General features: G+C 43.9%; 3 protein-coding genes across 4 annotated transcripts in view; 2 read left to right on the plus strand and 1 right to left on the minus strand.

Moving 5' to 3' along the window:
- The window catches only part of LOC139188037 (uncharacterized), a 57,632-nt gene extending 52,951 nt beyond the window's left edge, over positions 1-4,681 (plus strand). Inside the window, exons 4-7 of the mRNA XM_070804997.1 lie at positions 2,062-2,127; positions 3,035-3,190; positions 3,277-3,752; positions 3,833-4,681. Of these exons, the coding sequence (XP_070661098.1) occupies position 3,190; positions 3,277-3,752; positions 3,833-4,486 (1,131 nt within the window). The 5' untranslated portion in view covers positions 2,062-2,127; positions 3,035-3,189 and the 3' untranslated portion in view covers positions 4,487-4,681. The remainder of the gene's footprint in view (positions 1-2,061; positions 2,128-3,034; positions 3,191-3,276; positions 3,753-3,832) is intronic.
- Positions 4,682-11,849: 7,168 nt separating this feature from the next.
- Positions 11,850-13,695, plus strand: LOC103404401 (uncharacterized). 2 transcript variants are annotated; one of them, XM_029096716.2, is made up of 3 exons: positions 11,850-12,651; positions 12,737-13,028; positions 13,352-13,695. In XM_029096716.2, exons 1-3 carry the CDS (start codon positions 12,064-12,066, stop codon positions 13,363-13,365), a joined length of 894 nt encoding a protein of 297 aa, XP_028952549.2. In that variant the 5' UTR covers positions 11,850-12,063; the 3' UTR covers positions 13,366-13,695. The 2 variants fall into 2 exon arrangements, with proteins under 2 accessions (XP_028952549.2, XP_070661522.1); XM_070805421.1 differs by having other exon boundaries at positions 11,852-12,651; positions 13,338-13,695.
- Positions 13,665-15,875, minus strand: LOC103411184 (pentatricopeptide repeat-containing protein At3g28660-like). The gene is made up of 2 exons (XM_070805420.1): positions 14,013-15,875; positions 13,665-13,895 (listed from the first exon to the last, which is right to left on the minus strand). Exon 1 carries the CDS (start codon positions 15,749-15,751, stop codon positions 14,252-14,254), a length of 1,500 nt encoding a protein of 499 aa, XP_070661521.1. The 5' UTR covers positions 15,752-15,875; the 3' UTR covers positions 13,665-13,895; positions 14,013-14,251.
- Positions 15,876-16,258: the final 383 nt, after the last annotated feature.

Here is a 16,258-nt window from a genome sequence, read left to right on the forward strand (position 1 = left end):
TTGCCGAATGAGGTGTCTAGCTAGTAGTCAATGTCATGAGTAGGAAAACTTCACTTGTTTCTTTTCGAAGTGGTAACCCAGGGCTCGTTCTTCATATATTGTTTTTTTTGTTATGAAGATGTGTTAGGCCCAAAGAAGTGGAGGCCTAGGCCCTTTTTTTTTTTTTTTTTTTTCTTTGTCGACTGAGTGGGATGTTTTCAGCTGAATCCAAATAGGGGGATGTTTTCAGCCGAATCCAAGGAGGGGGGAAAGCATGACTCATCATCATTTGTCATGATGTTGTTCCCACACTTCATCATCATGTACTACTTTTCCTTTTCTTCTTTCATAATATGCCATCAATGTGTTTAATTTTCTTTTGCTTTGCCTTTCCTTTTTGGCTGGAAAGATTGCCATCTTTCCTCACAATCGGATTTGCTGCAGTCTTGTTGAAGGAAATGTGGGTGTTGGAGCTAGGTAAACCAAGGAGGGTGTCTACGTAGAGGGAGTGGTAGCTCTTCAATATAACACCATTTTCTGTGGCTCAAATCGCAAAACCATCTTCATGAAAGTTGTTCCTTAGCTCGTGAACTACAACATATCCGAATTGGAGATCCATCGGAGCAGTACAACTCCAGAAATTCAGGTATGATGAGTGATTGTTCGTCATTTGTATATCAACGCGTCAGACTTGTTGTGAGCTTCAAAAACTCCATTTTCTCTTGCTCAGATCAACATACTTTCTTCATCGAAGTTGTTCCTTAACTTGTGAACTACAACATATCCAAAATTGAGATCCCTCGGAGCTGTATAACTCAAGAAATGCAGGTATGATGAATGACTGGTTATTATTTTTCTGTCAACCCGTCAGATTTGTTGTGAGCTTTGAAACTCTATTTTCTCTTGCTCAGATCAGCATGCTTTCTTCATTGAAGTTGTTCCTCAGCTTGTGAACTATAACATATCCAAATTTGAGATCCCTCGGAGCTGTATAACTCAAGAAATTCAGGTATGATGAATGACTGGTTATTATTTTTCTGTCAACCCGTCAGATTTGTTGTGAGCTTTGAAACTCTATTTTCTCTTGCTCAGATCAGCATGCTTTCTTCATTGAAGTTGTTCCTCAGCTTGTGAACTACAACATATCCAAATTTGAGATCCCTCGGAGCTGTATAACTCAAGAAATTCAGGTATGATGAATGACTGGTTATTATTTTTCTGTCAACCCGTCAGATTTGTTGTGAGCTTCGAAACTCCATTTTCTATTGTTCAGATCAGCATGCTTTCTTCATTGAAGTTGTTCCTCATCGTCTCTTTCATAACATATCACAAATTCAGAATGAACTAATGGTTAAATATTTCCAGATCTTCGACACATCACAGCAGCTTCGAAATCTGCAAGAATCCGACTGTCATGTTTGGAGCTTCAACACCTTAATTTCCGTCGCTCAAACAGAAATGGTTCCTTCTTGAAAGTTGTTCATATGCTCAAAAACTATAGGGTGTCCAAAATTCAGCTCCATTGGAGAAGAGCAGAGGTTGCAGAAATTTGATAGATGAAAGGAGGCGGAAGAGGGCATCTTGGGTTTTGTGAACAAAATTTGTTTATTTGGAGCAAGGTTTTGTGTTGAAGCTTTGTAGGTGAAGCTTTGGAGGTGAAGCTTTGATGGTGAAGCTTTGTAGATGAAGCTTTCTGGGTGAAGCGATGTAGGTGAAGCTTTCTAGGTGAAGCTTTTTTAGGTTAAGCTTTGTAGGTGAAGCTTTTTTAAGTGAAGCTTTTCGGGTGAAGTTTTTTGGGTGAAGCTTTGTGGGTGAAGCTTTTTAGGTGAAGCTTTGTGGGTGAAGCTTTTTTAGGTGAAGCTGTTTGGGTGAAGCTTTTTGGAGGTGAAGTTTTTTTGGGTGAAGCTTTTTTAGGTGAAGCTTTTTGGGTGAAACTTTTTGGATGAAGCTTTTTGGGTGAAGTTTTGGAGGTGAAGCTTTTCGGGTGAAGTTTTGGAGGTGAAGCTTTTTGGATGAAGCTGTTTTTTTTTTTTTTTTTTTTTTTTTGGCGCTTGACACGGTCTTCATTTGCTTGTTTTGTAGTGACTGTGGAAGACGGATTGCTTTCTGATTGAGAAGGGTTCCGGCATCGCTTTGCACCATCTTCATGTGGGTAATATAGGAACTTCCTTATGTTTTGATCATGCATGTAGTGATAGAATTTGTTTCTTCTTATTGTAGATGTCAGAGCCTGGAAGTTCTAGTGATGAGGGCTCTTCTAGCTTTAGCTCTAAGTCTGAGTCTGCAATGTCGGAGTCTTCAGGGTCTTTGTTAGAGTCCTGTACTAGAGAAACATTAGATGATCTTCCCAACCGTCGAACTTTAGCTATTACTAGTTCTTCCTCCATGGCGTTGGGTGAGGGGGTTGTTTTTGATGCCATACCCATAGTTCGCTCTGAGTTCACAGCAGACCATCTAAAGAATAACTTGTTAAATAATGAGAAGCAGGTTGAGGCGCTAAGGCAGTCATGTAATATCCCTCGTAGTGTAGGGATACGTTTGGTACATGATGAAGAATGGCCTTCTGAGCCTCCCCAGGGTCATGTTATGTTCTACACCCAGATATTACTGACTTTAGGGGTGAGACTACCTTTACATCCGTGGTTGCAAAAGATGTTATCTTTGATCGGATATGCACCTGGGCAACTCAATCCTGGTTTCTGGGATACTTTGATTGGATTTTATATCATTTGGATGGAGTGTGGGTTGTGTGAGCCTTCCTTCCATCAGTGGCGTTACTGTTACAAGATGCGCCCAGCAAAATCATGCACTGGTTATGCCGAGTGTGCATGTCGGAGTGAGAGAGAGCGTATTGTGTATGGTAAGAAAAAGGCATACTACACATGGAAAAACCGTTGGTGCTTTCTGTATAATGATTGGGAGTATGATAAGGGTGTCACGCCTGAGCGACGTGTGCTTACTCACTTCCAGACTGTAGGTTGTAATGTATCAACCGTTCGTACTATTTGCTATTTGTTGTGGTCTTTTCTTGCTTCTAACACTTTGCTTCATGTAGTGACGCGGGGCACCATCAAACTGTTTGGGCAGGAGCTATCTGACATAGAAAAGGTGTTGAGGGTGCCCAAAGAGGATAGACACTTAAGCAAGCTACGACCCTTATTTCGTCGGTACGGTTTCCAACCCTTAGTTTCCGAGAGCCAGGGACGATCGAGTAAGTTGTATCCTTCATGTAAACTTTGCTCTTTTCCTTACTTTATTTGGAAAGTTGTATTTCTTATTTTGATTTTCCTTATGCAGTGGAGAAGGTAAGCAAGAAAACAGGGACTAGCACCCATAAAAGGAAAGCACCAGTGTTAGTTCCTTCGGAAGACATCCTACCGCATAAGAAAATTCATAAGTTCCGAGGGGAACCATCCGTTAGACCTAAGTCCCAAGATGGGGTCCTTAAGGGGCCTGCCTTTAGGAAGACTGGAGTCGAGGCCGTTGAAAATGCTGCTGCCGTAGTTGCAGGAGAAGGGAGCCGACTGTTGCCTCCTCCTCTTACTATGGAGCACACTGTCCAGGAAAGTGATCCTGGTTCCCGCCATGAGGGGAAAGGCAAGGAAAGAGCTGGCAGTGTCCCGTGGAAGGACTTTAGGGTTGCCACGCGGCCAAAGGATTTTGGGGATATCAACAATTGCTTGGCAGGGCGTCGATTCGCCTTCGATGAGCTCGGAGAGCCCTTAGCTAAGGATGAATCAGATTGCGACCGGATGTTGAAGCTGTCTTCATATGTGAGTGTTACTTTGTCATTTCCTTACTTTTTCCTCTTTATTATCATTATTTAGGTAGTGATGATCATCTTGCCATGCAGGTCATGGCCGAGTATCACGACAGACTGCAAGAGGTTGAGCGGTACAAGGCAAAACTGAAGGAGAATAAGCAGCTTGTGGACGAGGCCCGAAGGAATAAGGGACTTTTGACTCAGGCTCTCCAACTGAAGGACGAAACCATGGAGAGCTTGAAAAGGCGAAATGGTGAGAACCTAAGGCTTAAGAAATTGTTTGAGGCAACTAAAAAACAGTTTGAGGTGGCTACCTTGGAGGTATCCAAGGTTAGGGGAGAATTGGATGGTGCCTTAGTTGAGATTTCTGAACTGGAGAAGAGCATTCCAACTGAAAGGGAGGCTGCTGTGCAAGAATACTTAAGTTCTTCGACCTTTCATCTTGCTATTAAACCCTACTGTGCTCAAGAAGCTCGCTTTGAAAAAAGGAAATGGATGGCCGTCCTTGATCGTTATGATGATGGGAGCATTCTTCGAAAATACCACGAAGATATAGATGAGCATCATCGAAAGGGCGAGACATTTGTCCTTGCTGTTGATCCTAGCAGCGAAGATGAGTCTGATAATGAAGGTAATGCTGATGCACAGACTCAGCATGGTGAAGAGGATCTTGGGGATGCAGAGGATGATGGTAGGATGCGGAGTGATACTGCCAGGGGTTCGGCTTCAGATGAGAATGAATAGCAGTGTCTTTACTATCTGCATGTATTCTGGATGTAGTAGTCTGATGTGTGTATAACATGTGCCCATGTTATAAGCTTGAGAGTTTTGGATTTTAGGTGTTTATGAGTGTTTGCACTATTATTAATGCATGTTTGGCTATGTATGAATAGATCTATTGTTTGGATATAAGCCATTGTTTGGTTGTTCCTTTCTTTGTATAGTCTTGTCGACACATACTTAGATTTTGTTTCGTGTTGGATATATCTGCTTTGAGGTTTCAACACTTGAGTGTTCCCTTGCTAGGAATGTAAAAGAGTGAGGGCTGAGTTGGCTAAATTACCTCTTTATTGAATTCATTGCCAAATGGCCTTCATTACATAGGATGCCGAACGGCTATAGCTCAACACTTGTACATCGTGAGTCTATTTGTAGTAGTACTTCAAGTGATCAGCGTTCCATGGATGGCCAAGGGTCTTGCCATCGGAGCTTCTAAGTGTGTAAGAGCCAGGGCGACTGATGCCAATGACTTCATACGGTCCATCCCAGTTTGGACTAAGTGTGCCTTCACTCGGGACTCTGTCGCAGAGTAATCTTTTCTTTAAGACCCAGTCTCCTATTTTGAAAGAACGAGGCTTGACCCTAGAGTCATAATAGTTGGAGATGCGCTGCTTGTAGGCGACATTCCTCAAGTGAGCTTGGTTTCTGTGTTCCTCGACTAAATCCAAGTTGAGGGTGAGTTGTTTGTCATTTTCACTTTGAATGTAGTTCTGGACTCGGAATGTTGCTTGCTCGAGCTCAACAGGGACAACCGCCTCTGTGCCAAAGGCAAGTGAGAATGGAGTTTCTCCTGTTGAAGTCCGATATGAAGTGCGATATGACCAAAGAACTTGGGGTACAAATTCTGGCCAACAGCCTTTAGCTTTGTCCAAGCTGGTTTTCAAAGTGCGCTTGATTATTTTGTTGATGGCCTCAACTTGTCCATTAGACTGGGGATGAGCTGGAGAGGCAAAGCATAAGTTGATGTTGAACTTAGAGCAGAACAACCTGAACTTCTTGTTGTCAAACTATCGCCCATTGTCAGTGACTATCGCATTGGGAATGCCGAATCTACAAAGGATGTTCTTCCACACGAAGTCTTCTATCTTTGCCTCAGTAATGGTTGCCAAGGGTTCTACTTCGGCCCACTTTGTGAAGTAGTCCACTACAACGACTGCGTAACAGACTTTGCCCTTCCCTGCCAGCATTGGGCCGATCAAATCAAGTCCCCACTGGGCGAAGGGCCAAGGGCTGATCATAGGAGTAAGAGGCTCTGGAGGGGAATGAGGAATAGTTGCATATCGTTGACATTTGTCACATGAGCGGGATACTTTGATGGCATCCTGGTGGAGTGTTGGCCAGTAATATCCTTGGCGAAAAGTCTTGTGTGCTAGGGACCGAGATCCAGCATGATCTCCACAGACTCCCTCATGTATTTCCCGAAGGATGATTTCCGCCTCGGCAGGCGTAAGACACCTTAAGTATGGCAGGCTAAAACCTCGCTTATAGAGTTGATCATTGATGATCAGGTAGCGGGTAGACTTGTATCGAATTTGCTTAGCCTGGACTTTATCATTTGGGAGGGTGCCATGAGCAAGGAAATTATAGATCGGGGTGATCCAACTATCCCCCTGTTGTAAGTTGCATACTTCTGCGGCCATGGTGCTTGGTGCTGCCAACAGTTCGACATGAATTTTTCTTCCAATCTTGTCTTCCACAGCTGAGGCGAGGCGAGCCAGGGCGTCTGCATGACTGTTTGCCGCTCGAGGAACTTGGGTGATCTGGTAGTGGAAGTGCTTGAGCAAAAGTTGTGTTTGCGCAAGATATGCTGCCATGGAGCTGTCCTTAGCATCAAAGTTGTTGGTAACCTGGTTGACCACTAATTGGGAGTCACTGAAAATATCAATTTGTTTAACCCCGAGGTGTTTGGCCAAACGTAATCCTGCTAGAAGGGCTTCATACTCGACCTCATTGTTTGATGCCTTGAATTTGAAACGAAGAGCATACTCCATTGCTACTTTGTCGGGCGTAGTCAAGACTAGTCCCGCTCCACAGCCCTGTTGGTTGGATGAGCCATCAACATACAGACTCCATGCTGAGGTCGTTGATTCTACTTTCTGAGCTTCCGATGGTAATGAAGCTACTGCGTCAGGTGTAGAAGCAATGTCAACAGGATATGTGAAGTCGGCGATGAAATCTGCTACTGCTTGACCTTTTTCGGCTGGTTTTGGTTGGTAGGAGATGTCAAACTCACCCAATGCTATCGCCCATTTGATCATTCGCCCAGACGTGTCAGGACTCTGGAGTATCTGTCGAAGAGGGTGATTGGTAAGCACGATGATGGCGTGTGCTTGGAAATAAGGGCGAAGTTTCCGAGCAGACATGACCAATGCTAGAGCTAATTTCTCAATGTTGGAGTATCGTGTCTCCGCATCTTGTAGGGCCTTGCTAGCGTAGTAGACGGGCCGTTCGACACCACTGTCCATTCGAATAAGAACAGAACTGACTGCTGAAGCCGAAACCGATAGATAGATGATGAGAGTGTCACCAACTTCTGGTTTGGAGAGCAGAGGGGCTTTACTCATGTACTCTTTGAGGTTCCTGAATGCCTTGGCACATTCCTCCGTCCATGTAATGTACTTCTTATTTCCCTTGAGTGCTTTGAAGAAAAGAGCACATCTGTCTGTGGCCTTAGAGATGAATCTGGTTAAGGCTGCCACCTTGCCAGTAAGGCTTTGGATGTCTTTTGAAGTTATTGGCTCTTTCATGTCGAGGATTGCTTTGATCTTTTCAGGGTTAGCTTCAATGCCTCGTTGGCTAATCATGAAGCCTAAGAATTTGCCAGAGCCCACGCCGAAGGCACATTTGTTGGGGTTCAACCTCATTCGATACCTCTTTAGAATGGTGAAAGTTTCAGATAGGTTGGTGATGTGTTGGTCAGCATGTTTGCTTTTGACTAGCATATCATCAACGTAAACTTCCATGTTCTTCCCAATTTGTTCGGCGAACATTGAATTGACCAGTCTCTGATAAGTTGCTCCTGCATTCTTTAGGCCGAAAGGCATGACTTTATAGCAATATAGTCCCCTGTCAGTAGTGAAGGCTGTGTGTTCTTGGTCTGAGGGGTTCATGAGGATTTGGTTGTATCCTAAATAAGCGTCCATAAAGCTCAAGAGCTCACACCCTGCCGTAGAGTCTATAAGCCTGTCAATAAGAGGAAGAGGGAAACTATCTTTCGGACACCCTTTGTTTAGGTCGGTGTAGTCAACACACATCCTCCACAAGACCTTTTGAAGCGAAAGACTTTCTTTGGTCGGATTTTTCCTAACAAGGACCACATTTGCTACCCATGTCGGGTAATTGACTTCGCGGACAAAGCCTATGCCTTTGAGTTTTTCAACTTCTGCTTTCATTGCCTCGTATCGTTCAGCGTCATAAGATCTTCGCTTCTGTCTCACCGGCTTGATCTTGGGGTCAATACTCAAACGATGACATATGACATCGGGAGAGATGCCTGGCATGTCCTCGTATGACCAGGCGAAGACTTCAGTGTTCTCTTTTAAAAAAGATATCAATGCTAACCGAAGGGGTGGTGACAATGTGGTGCCAATATTCACCATGCGGTCTGGATGATCTCTTGAGATAGGTACCTTCTCCAACTCTTCAGCAGGTTGGGCTTGCTGGGTGAAAGAGTCATCTCGAGGATCATCGGGTTGATTGTTGCTATCAGGAAGATCCAAGGTCGCTTCATCTAGGCTGGTCTTGGTCATGTACAGACAGGGTTTCCTTGGGTCCGGGCAAGTGTTGTTGCTTAACTGAAGTGTTGTAACATGATCGTGCACTAAGCTGATCTCCTCTGATGTAGCCGTTGCCATGGGGGGTTGGAAATTTCATCAACAGCATATGCGTGGATACCATAGCCTTGAGATCATTGATGCCTGTGCGCCCAAAGATGACATTGTATGCCGTTGGGCAGTCAACCACTAGGAAGTTAGTGGTAATGGTAGCCGTGTAAGGGCCTGTACCAATAGTAAAGGGTAAATGTATGCTCCCTAAGGGTTGCACGATATCACCGGAGAAGCTTATCAGAGGAGAAATCGAGCGATCGAGCAAGTGTTCAGCTACACTGAGTGCCCTGAAAGCTTCGGCAAACATGATATTGACCGAAGCCCTTGTGTCTACGAGGATTCGTCGAACATCAAAGTTGGCTATATGAGCCTCCACGATCAATGGGTCGTTATGAGGGTAGATGATGCCTCTTTCTTCCTCAGGGTAGAAACATATCGGATCCCAGTTAGGCTTTTGATACTTCCCTCCCCTGATGTCTTCCACGTGAAACACTCGGTGACCAGGCCTTAGAATTCGTTCACTGTTTTTCATGGCCCTATTGGAAGATTCAGATATGGGTGTGCCGCCGCTTATGGAATATATGACATTCACCTGGCGTTGGTTACGGTTATCTCTTTGAGGGTGAAGAAGGAATTGATCAATTTTTCCTTCTCGTGCCAAAGCTTCAATACGATCACGGAGGATGATACATTTCTCGCTATCATGGCCGTTATGCTCATGGTAGCAACAAAACATGCCCGCGTTATTCGGGGGCGTGTAATCTGGGTGCCTCGGCTTTGGCTTTGGTACCAGGTGAGCTATGCTGGGGTAAATGGCCGCGCATGTGGCATTCAAGGGCGTGTATGTCTCATACCTTGGGGTAGGGGGTATCTTGACGCGGGTTTGACCCACTGCATTGACTGCCTGGGGGCGAGCGTTATTGTGGCGATACCCTTGGTTATCGGGATAGTGTCCCTTACTCTTTTTACTGGAAGGAGAGTGGTGAGGATGGAAATCCTTCCTCTTGCCTTGAAATTGATATGTCTGTTGATTCGGTGAAGCATTATGCAAGGCATGGGGAGGTGCCACTGCTGTTTGGAAAGTCGAGGTCTTCTCATTTAGGTGAGTCTGGCTTCCACCTCCCACTTGTTGATAAAGGATGGTTGTAGGGGGTTTCTCCTGATATGTCTTTGCCTCGGCGGAGGCATGGTTATAAGCCTGCGCCATCACCTCAGAGTAAGTCTTCCAAGTATTGGCATTGATCATGTATTTAAAGAAACAATCACGTAGGCCTGCCGTGAAGGCTTTGAGGGCAGTCTTGTCGTCTGCCTCGGCACACCGGGAGTATTCATGGCTGAAGCGGCCAGCATACATACGTAATGACTCGTCTGGCTTCTGGCGGATAGTGTACAAGTCGTCTGCAGAGTGCAAGCGATCGGTTTGGAAAATGTGTTGGGAAACAAATAGTTTCCGCAATTCCTCAAATGAGTCTACCGTCTCAGGTGTAAGACGACAATACCAATTTAGAGCTCCACCAGAGAGGGTGGAGGGGAAGAGAAGACATCGCTCTTCGTCGGTGTGCATCCGGTATGCCATGGTGGACTCAAAGAGGTTAAGGTGCTCAATCGGGTCCTCTTTTCCAGTATAAAGTTGCAAGCCAAGCTTTTGCTTTGTCTTTGCTTGAAGGGGGGTGTTGAGGATCCTCCTTGTAAGAGGGCCAGGCCTGGGTTGGTTCCAGTCAGGTATTTCAGCCTGACGTTCAGCCTTCAACTTGTTTACTTCCTCAAGAAGTTGTAGGACAAGAGGGTCCTGAGCGGAGTTATGTGTCACTGGAGCTTTCTTTCGTAAATCTCCATCTCCTATTGGAATTAGGAAGGTTTGATCAAGGGCATGTGATTTTTCCCTGGACTCGCTGTACTGGCTTCCAGGGTATGTCTGTCGGAACACCTCTGAGTCCCCTGTACCCTCATGTCTCTCTAGGACTTGTTGCCCCTTCCCCAAATTGGTGGCCGGCTTGGGCCGTGGCAGGGGACCGAGTCTCTCAGAAATCCTTGGGTCATTAATCTTTGAGCTTATATGGATGGAATTCTCTCGACGTTGCTTCAGGAAATCCCGACAATCGCGAAAGACGGCTTTCGATCCTTCTGCCCCTTCAGCAAAGAGGTGTCTCCCTCCACTTCTCATGGTTCGGGTCGAAGCAACTGGGTTAAGAGAAGCCTCATGTTGATTATCAAGTCGAGGGGTAATCTGTTCCCTATCAGGGATATCTATGTCGAATGCATGTGACTCTCCATGTTGGAGGGCACCCAGTTGATGGTTGACTTCCACGGGGGCAACAAGCTCGCGTGTCTGAGCTTGCCTAGCTTCGTGGAGTGTCTCGAAGAGCTTCTTATATTGCTCCTGGAGGACCTCATTCCTCATTGCTATCTTGTTGTTCTGAGCTTCCAACTCATCGACTTTAGCTTGAAGAAGAACTCGTTTTCCTTCCTTCTTTCGTTGTTTCGCACTATGTGCAAGGGGGGTGTCATTCTGTGTGCTGTGGCTTCCTTCGCTTCCCATGCTGGAGAGGGATGCCTGATCAAAAGAAAGTGTACGAATGATAGAAACCAGCTTAACACAGCTGAAGAGAGTAGGAATAAGTGTCGTTTCCCACAGACGGCGCCAAATGTTGATGCACAAAATCAGCGAAGACTTTGGTACAACAGAAAGTGTCAGGTTTTGTGACCTTCGCTTGGTTGCTTCGGTCACTAGTGAGGATAAGTACGTAAATGAATAGAGACAGAGAAGCAAACATAGGATGTACGTGGTTCACCCAGATTGGCTACGTCCACGGAGTAGAGGAGTTCTTATTAGTAGTGAAGGGCTTACACAAGTACAAAGGATCAAGCTCTCAATTTAGTGAGTTCTTGTGAATGATTTAACACAAAATGGCATTCGGCAATATTGTGGGGGAATGACCCCTATTTATAGAAAAACTTGTAGCTTTGTCACATTGACATGTGTCATGTTATGATTGGTTCTTGATGTCGACACGTGCTGCGCTCTGATTGGCTTCTAATCTTGACACGTGTCGAGTAGTGATTGGCCTCCTGGTCGGAGGGGAACTCTTCTGGGTCCTTGACAGTATAGCGTTGGCCGGTGCTCGGTAGTTTCGGGATTGGTCAAGTATGGTACAAACATTGATGATTAATCGCTTTCAACTAAACATTTAAAAAAGAATGCTAACATTTTTTTTTTTGGGAAACTAGAACGCTAACATTAGTTATACAAAATAATATGTATCAAGAGTTCATAACCCCTTAACTATTAATATGCTTTTTAGCCACCTCGTTAGCTGCTGATAAGCTTTTTACGCACCTCATTTTGTACAAGAGAAAATCATACATGTTTGTTACTCCTTTTTCTATAATTCTTTTTCAACTAAGAGAATTTATTTTTTGTAACAGAAAAAGATATATATAGTTTCCTCAATTTCCTCAACATCTGTCAACCGTTGCCTCCAATTCTTTTCCCTTCACAAACACATAACGCAAGGCGCGAACTTACTTCATATCATTTCCCCATTTTAGTTCAAGGGTACAAAACGAATTGAAAATTTAAGACGAAAATACAATCGAAAATCCGTATTTCTGACAATTAACGCTGTACATTTTGTTCAATCGATCTCTCTGATGTTTTTGTGTGCTTAATCACAGTACTTGATCGGTCTTATTGTTTCCTAGAGCTACATATATATGGAGTTCTTCAAAAAAGCCAGAACAGTACGCTTCCGGAGCCACCACGGAAAGTATCTATTAGCAGACGAGGATCAAGAGACTGTTTTCCAAGATCGCGAAGGCACGGCAAAGAATGCCAAATGGATGGTGGAGTTTGTCGAAAATGCAAACACTTTACGGTTCAAAAGCTGTTATGGCAAGTACTTAACAGCCTCTAGCATGCCATACCGTCTTGGATTGCGAGGCAAGAAAGTTCTGCAAACCCTGCCAAAGAGATTAGATTCTTCCCTTGAATGGGAGCCTGTAAAAGAAGGATATCAGGTCCGGCTCAGGACGCCCTATGGCCAGTTCTTGCGCGCAAATGGGGGCGTACCGCCTTGGAGAAACTCTGTCACCCATGATATCCCTCAAAGAACTGCAAAACAGGATTGGGTTCTGTGGGATGTAGATGTTATAGAGGTTCGGGTTGAATCTCCAGAAAGTCACCCAGTGGCGAAACCCCCTCCTCCACAACAAAATGCATTGCCTTCGAAATCTTCAGCACCTTCAGAACCGACATCTCCATCTAAGATTGAGCTTAGGACGCCGAGAGCTTCCAAACACCAGGTTTGTTTTAATTAACAAATACGAGTTCTATGATCATCAAGTTTAATTATATTTTTGGCTTCTTATTGTTTGTTCTTAAACGCAGTCAAGCGAGTCATTTGATCATGATTCGCCGAGGAAAGATGCAGGGAGAATGATCTACTATTGTGTTGCTAATGAGAAAGGAGACGTTGAGGATTCATCGGAAGAGTTTTCCTTCCCATTCAAGGGTTGTGAGGTAGAAGGGTTGAAGCAAAAGTTGAAGGAAGAAACCGGATTAGAGGAAATTGTTGTGTGTTCACGCAATCCTCTGACTGGAAAACTTTATCCCCTTCGCTTACATCTTCCGCCAAACAACCACGATATGCATATCGTTGTAGTTCCGTCATCGTCCAAAGGTTAGAATTGTTTCAAAGGGTTTTCATGTTTTCGTATTGGTAATTCTAAAATGTTTGATGTCTGATTCCAAAAAACTTACTGGAACTAAAGTATTTCGTACCGAATTTGTCGATCACATTGTTAAACACCTCTATCACAGATGTGCAATTTACACAGAACCAACCTATACAAGTGGGTTTCACCTCTGTGAGAGACGTGATCGGTGAATGTGATACATGCGTGTTTCTTAGGGGATACATATTTAACGAAAATGTATGTTTATTCCTTGTTTCGTTTTATACTTGTGGTTTAACTATGATCGTCTTCAGCCCTTCACCAGCAGGAAGTGAGTCTTGACTGATTTGCAAAACCTGTTTAACAACGTCAGATACCTTCTTGTTCATATTCTGTACATTCAGCTCCAAACCTGCTCAAATTTGCGAGTATAGATAGGAAAGGAAGTAGCACATCATGCAAAAGAAGTAAGGAAACGTCGTTAGCAGATTTTTTACCCGGGCCTGAAGGAATTACTCTATTCAATTTTCGATATTCTTGATGTATGAGAACAAAAAACAAGTCTAATTTAGCAGGGCCAATTGTATTTCGATTGTATGCTTCCTAATGTGAGGTTGAAGTGTATAACTGAAATCAGTAAGTTGAATACAAATGCAGCCAATTCATCTTTAATCTCATTAGAAATACAAGATACAATTCATGGAGCTGATACATCAGGAAATCGTGTTATGGCGCTAGCAACTCTACTAACGTTTCCATGATAAGAAAGAACTAAGGAAGCAGATTTACCGGCAACCTTTTTTTTGGGTCGACATACTAGTCTTCGTTGCATGTGGTGATCGACAGCAACTTCGTTATCCTAGAACCGAATCCTGCAAAGATTTTATCTCCAAATTATAAATATTATTTCATCCAAATGGGTTAGAGGGTTAATAACATGGAATAAGATATGCAGGATGTAACTGTTCGTAGGAAAGAATTTCACGCACCCTTTTCTGCCTCATTCAGCGTGATGGGATATTTCCCAATCAATCTCACCAAGTCAACCATGCATCTTTAGTCAGACATAACCTAGTGGCAAGCGAAGCTCACAAAGCTTGAAACTTTGAAGAGAACATTTGAGCAGCAGCAATTTATGGCAAGTACCGACGGGCAACGAGAAGTCATAATCCTTGAGGATTCGCAATCCAGAAGGACCAGAAGTGTTAACAATAGGTATGCAGACCTTTCAATCCTGAATTAAGTCAGCAGATATCAGCTCCAGCATAGCACATATCTGTGCTCGGTGTAAATGTGATACATCTCCTGAAACAAACTCATTAACTTTTCCATCCACCTCTATCATACTGCATCCTGGTGTCTTCCTGGTTCCTCGTTCACCGATCATCTTCCTTATCCTAACTGCATCTTCACTTCTCCGTGCACCCAAATAAATGTTTGATAACTGAACATAAGCACCGGCTTCTTCTTCGCTGTCCTTATTTTCTAGCTGTAGAAGTTCTTCAACAGCAAGCTCTGCAAGATCAACATTCTTATGGACTCGGCACCCACTCAGTAAAGCACCCCAGACAGAAGCAAGTGGCTTCATGGGCATTCTTCTAATAAGCTGAAGTGCTTCTTCTAGCTGACCTGCCTTGCAGAGCAAGTCTATAACACAGCTATAATGCTCATGTTTTGGCACAATCCCATATTGAGTTTTCATGTTTTCGAGCAGAGACTTGCCCTTCTCGAGGAGACCTGCATGAGTACAAGCCATTAGCACTCCAAGAAGGACCACCCCATCAGGCCTGAGGCCATCCACCACCTGCATTCTATCCAAGCAATGAAACGCTTCAGTTGCATATCCGTGTGCTGCAAACCCTCCAATCATGGCTGCCCACGAGACTGCATTTCTTTTCGACATTCCCTCAAAGGCTTCCACAGCCAAATTAATACAACCACACTTGGCATACATATCGACGAGCGCAGTCCCAACAAACACGTCTGACTTCAACTCTTTCCTCTTTTTAACGTACTCATGAATCCACTTCCCTTGCCAAAGAGCCCCCAGATTAGCACAGGCCGCGAGCCCCGTAGCAACACAAAAGTCATCAGGCTCAAACCCACATACCAACATCTCCCGGAAAACCTCCAGAGCTTCGGAAGCCAACCCACATTTCAAATACCCATTCACAAGAACATTCCACTGTATAACATCTCTGTGATGAATTTCATCAAACACCTTCCGGGCATCATCTAAAACCTTGCACTCAGCATACAATCTAACAAGCGCCGTCTGAACATGAGCATCCAACAAAACCAACCCATTTTTAACCACCCAACTGTGAATTTCCTTCCCCGAAACTAGACAAGAACAATTCACGCAACCCAGTATCACAAAATTAAACGTATAGTTATCGGGTTCTAAGCAGCTCTGTTTTAACATCAAATGGAAGTAATACATCGCCAAATGCGGCTCAGAGCTACGATAATATGCTCTAATGAGAGTGTTGTATATGTACAAATTGAGGGTCTGGGTTTGTTCGAAGAGAAGAGAAGCGTACGGGAGGTTGCCGGAGTCCGATAATGCGCAGAAGGCGATGAGTTTGCTGACGGCGTAGGTGTTAAGGTGGACGCCGGAGGTGACGAAGACGGCGTGGGTGGCTCGGAGATTGCGCATGCTGCTGCAGCGTTGTGCTAAAGACATGCAGCGGCTCCATGCCTGTGTAGTATAGAGGAGTTGGCTCATGCACTTCTACGTGTTTAAGAAATTGCCAACAGAAAGTATGCATGCACGAGTAGGGGGCGAAGAAAGGACGTCCCTACAACTCAAACTGATAAAGACTATTAAATCGAATAGCTTTAAATATTACGATATGACGCACTACTGTTAGTGATATTTCCCTCTTATATATAAATAAGAGATTTTATATTCGATTCTCTTCAAAAATAAATTTAAATTATATTATTGTTAATTCATTGTGAGGCTAAACCTACCTTCTTTTTCTTAGTGTAAATAATGTCGTTCGTTCAAAAGAAAAAACTACGATAGGATATTGCTAGCGAGACTAAAATTTGTAGATAAAATTTATAAACTAAATGACATGTTAAAATTTGTAAACTAAATGACATGTTTTTTTGTGGGGAAGGGAGTTCGGCTAGGTCACACAATGAGTAATATAATTTGGTATCGAATTCGCCATTTACGAGATTAGAACTTAAGACCTCTCACTTTCAAGTGGAGTGAAATATCACC

Source organism: Malus domestica, chromosome 09, assembly GCF_042453785.1.
Source record: "Malus domestica chromosome 09, GDT2T_hap1".
In the NCBI taxonomy this organism is placed as follows: Eukaryota; Viridiplantae; Streptophyta; class Magnoliopsida; order Rosales; family Rosaceae; genus Malus; species Malus domestica.

What these genes read in the sequence shown, in the direction of transcription:
- LOC103411184 (XM_070805420.1), bottom strand. Translation starts at nt 15,751, where the DNA reads ATGAGCCAACTCCTCTATACTACACAGGCATGGAGCCGCTGCATGTCT.
- LOC103404401 (XM_070805421.1), top strand. Translation starts at nt 12,064, where the DNA reads ATGGAGTTCTTCAAAAAAGCCAGAACAGTACGCTTCCGGAGCCACCAC. An exon ending in CGAGAGCTTCCAAACACCAG is followed by an intron (nt 12,652 to 12,736) that starts GTTTGTTTTAAT and finishes TCTTAAACGCAG; the next exon opens with TCAAGCGAGTCATTTGATCA. An exon ending in AGTTCCGTCATCGTCCAAAG is followed by an intron (nt 13,029 to 13,337) that starts GTTAGAATTGTT and finishes GATCGTCTTCAG; the next exon opens with CCCTTCACCAGCAGGAAGTG.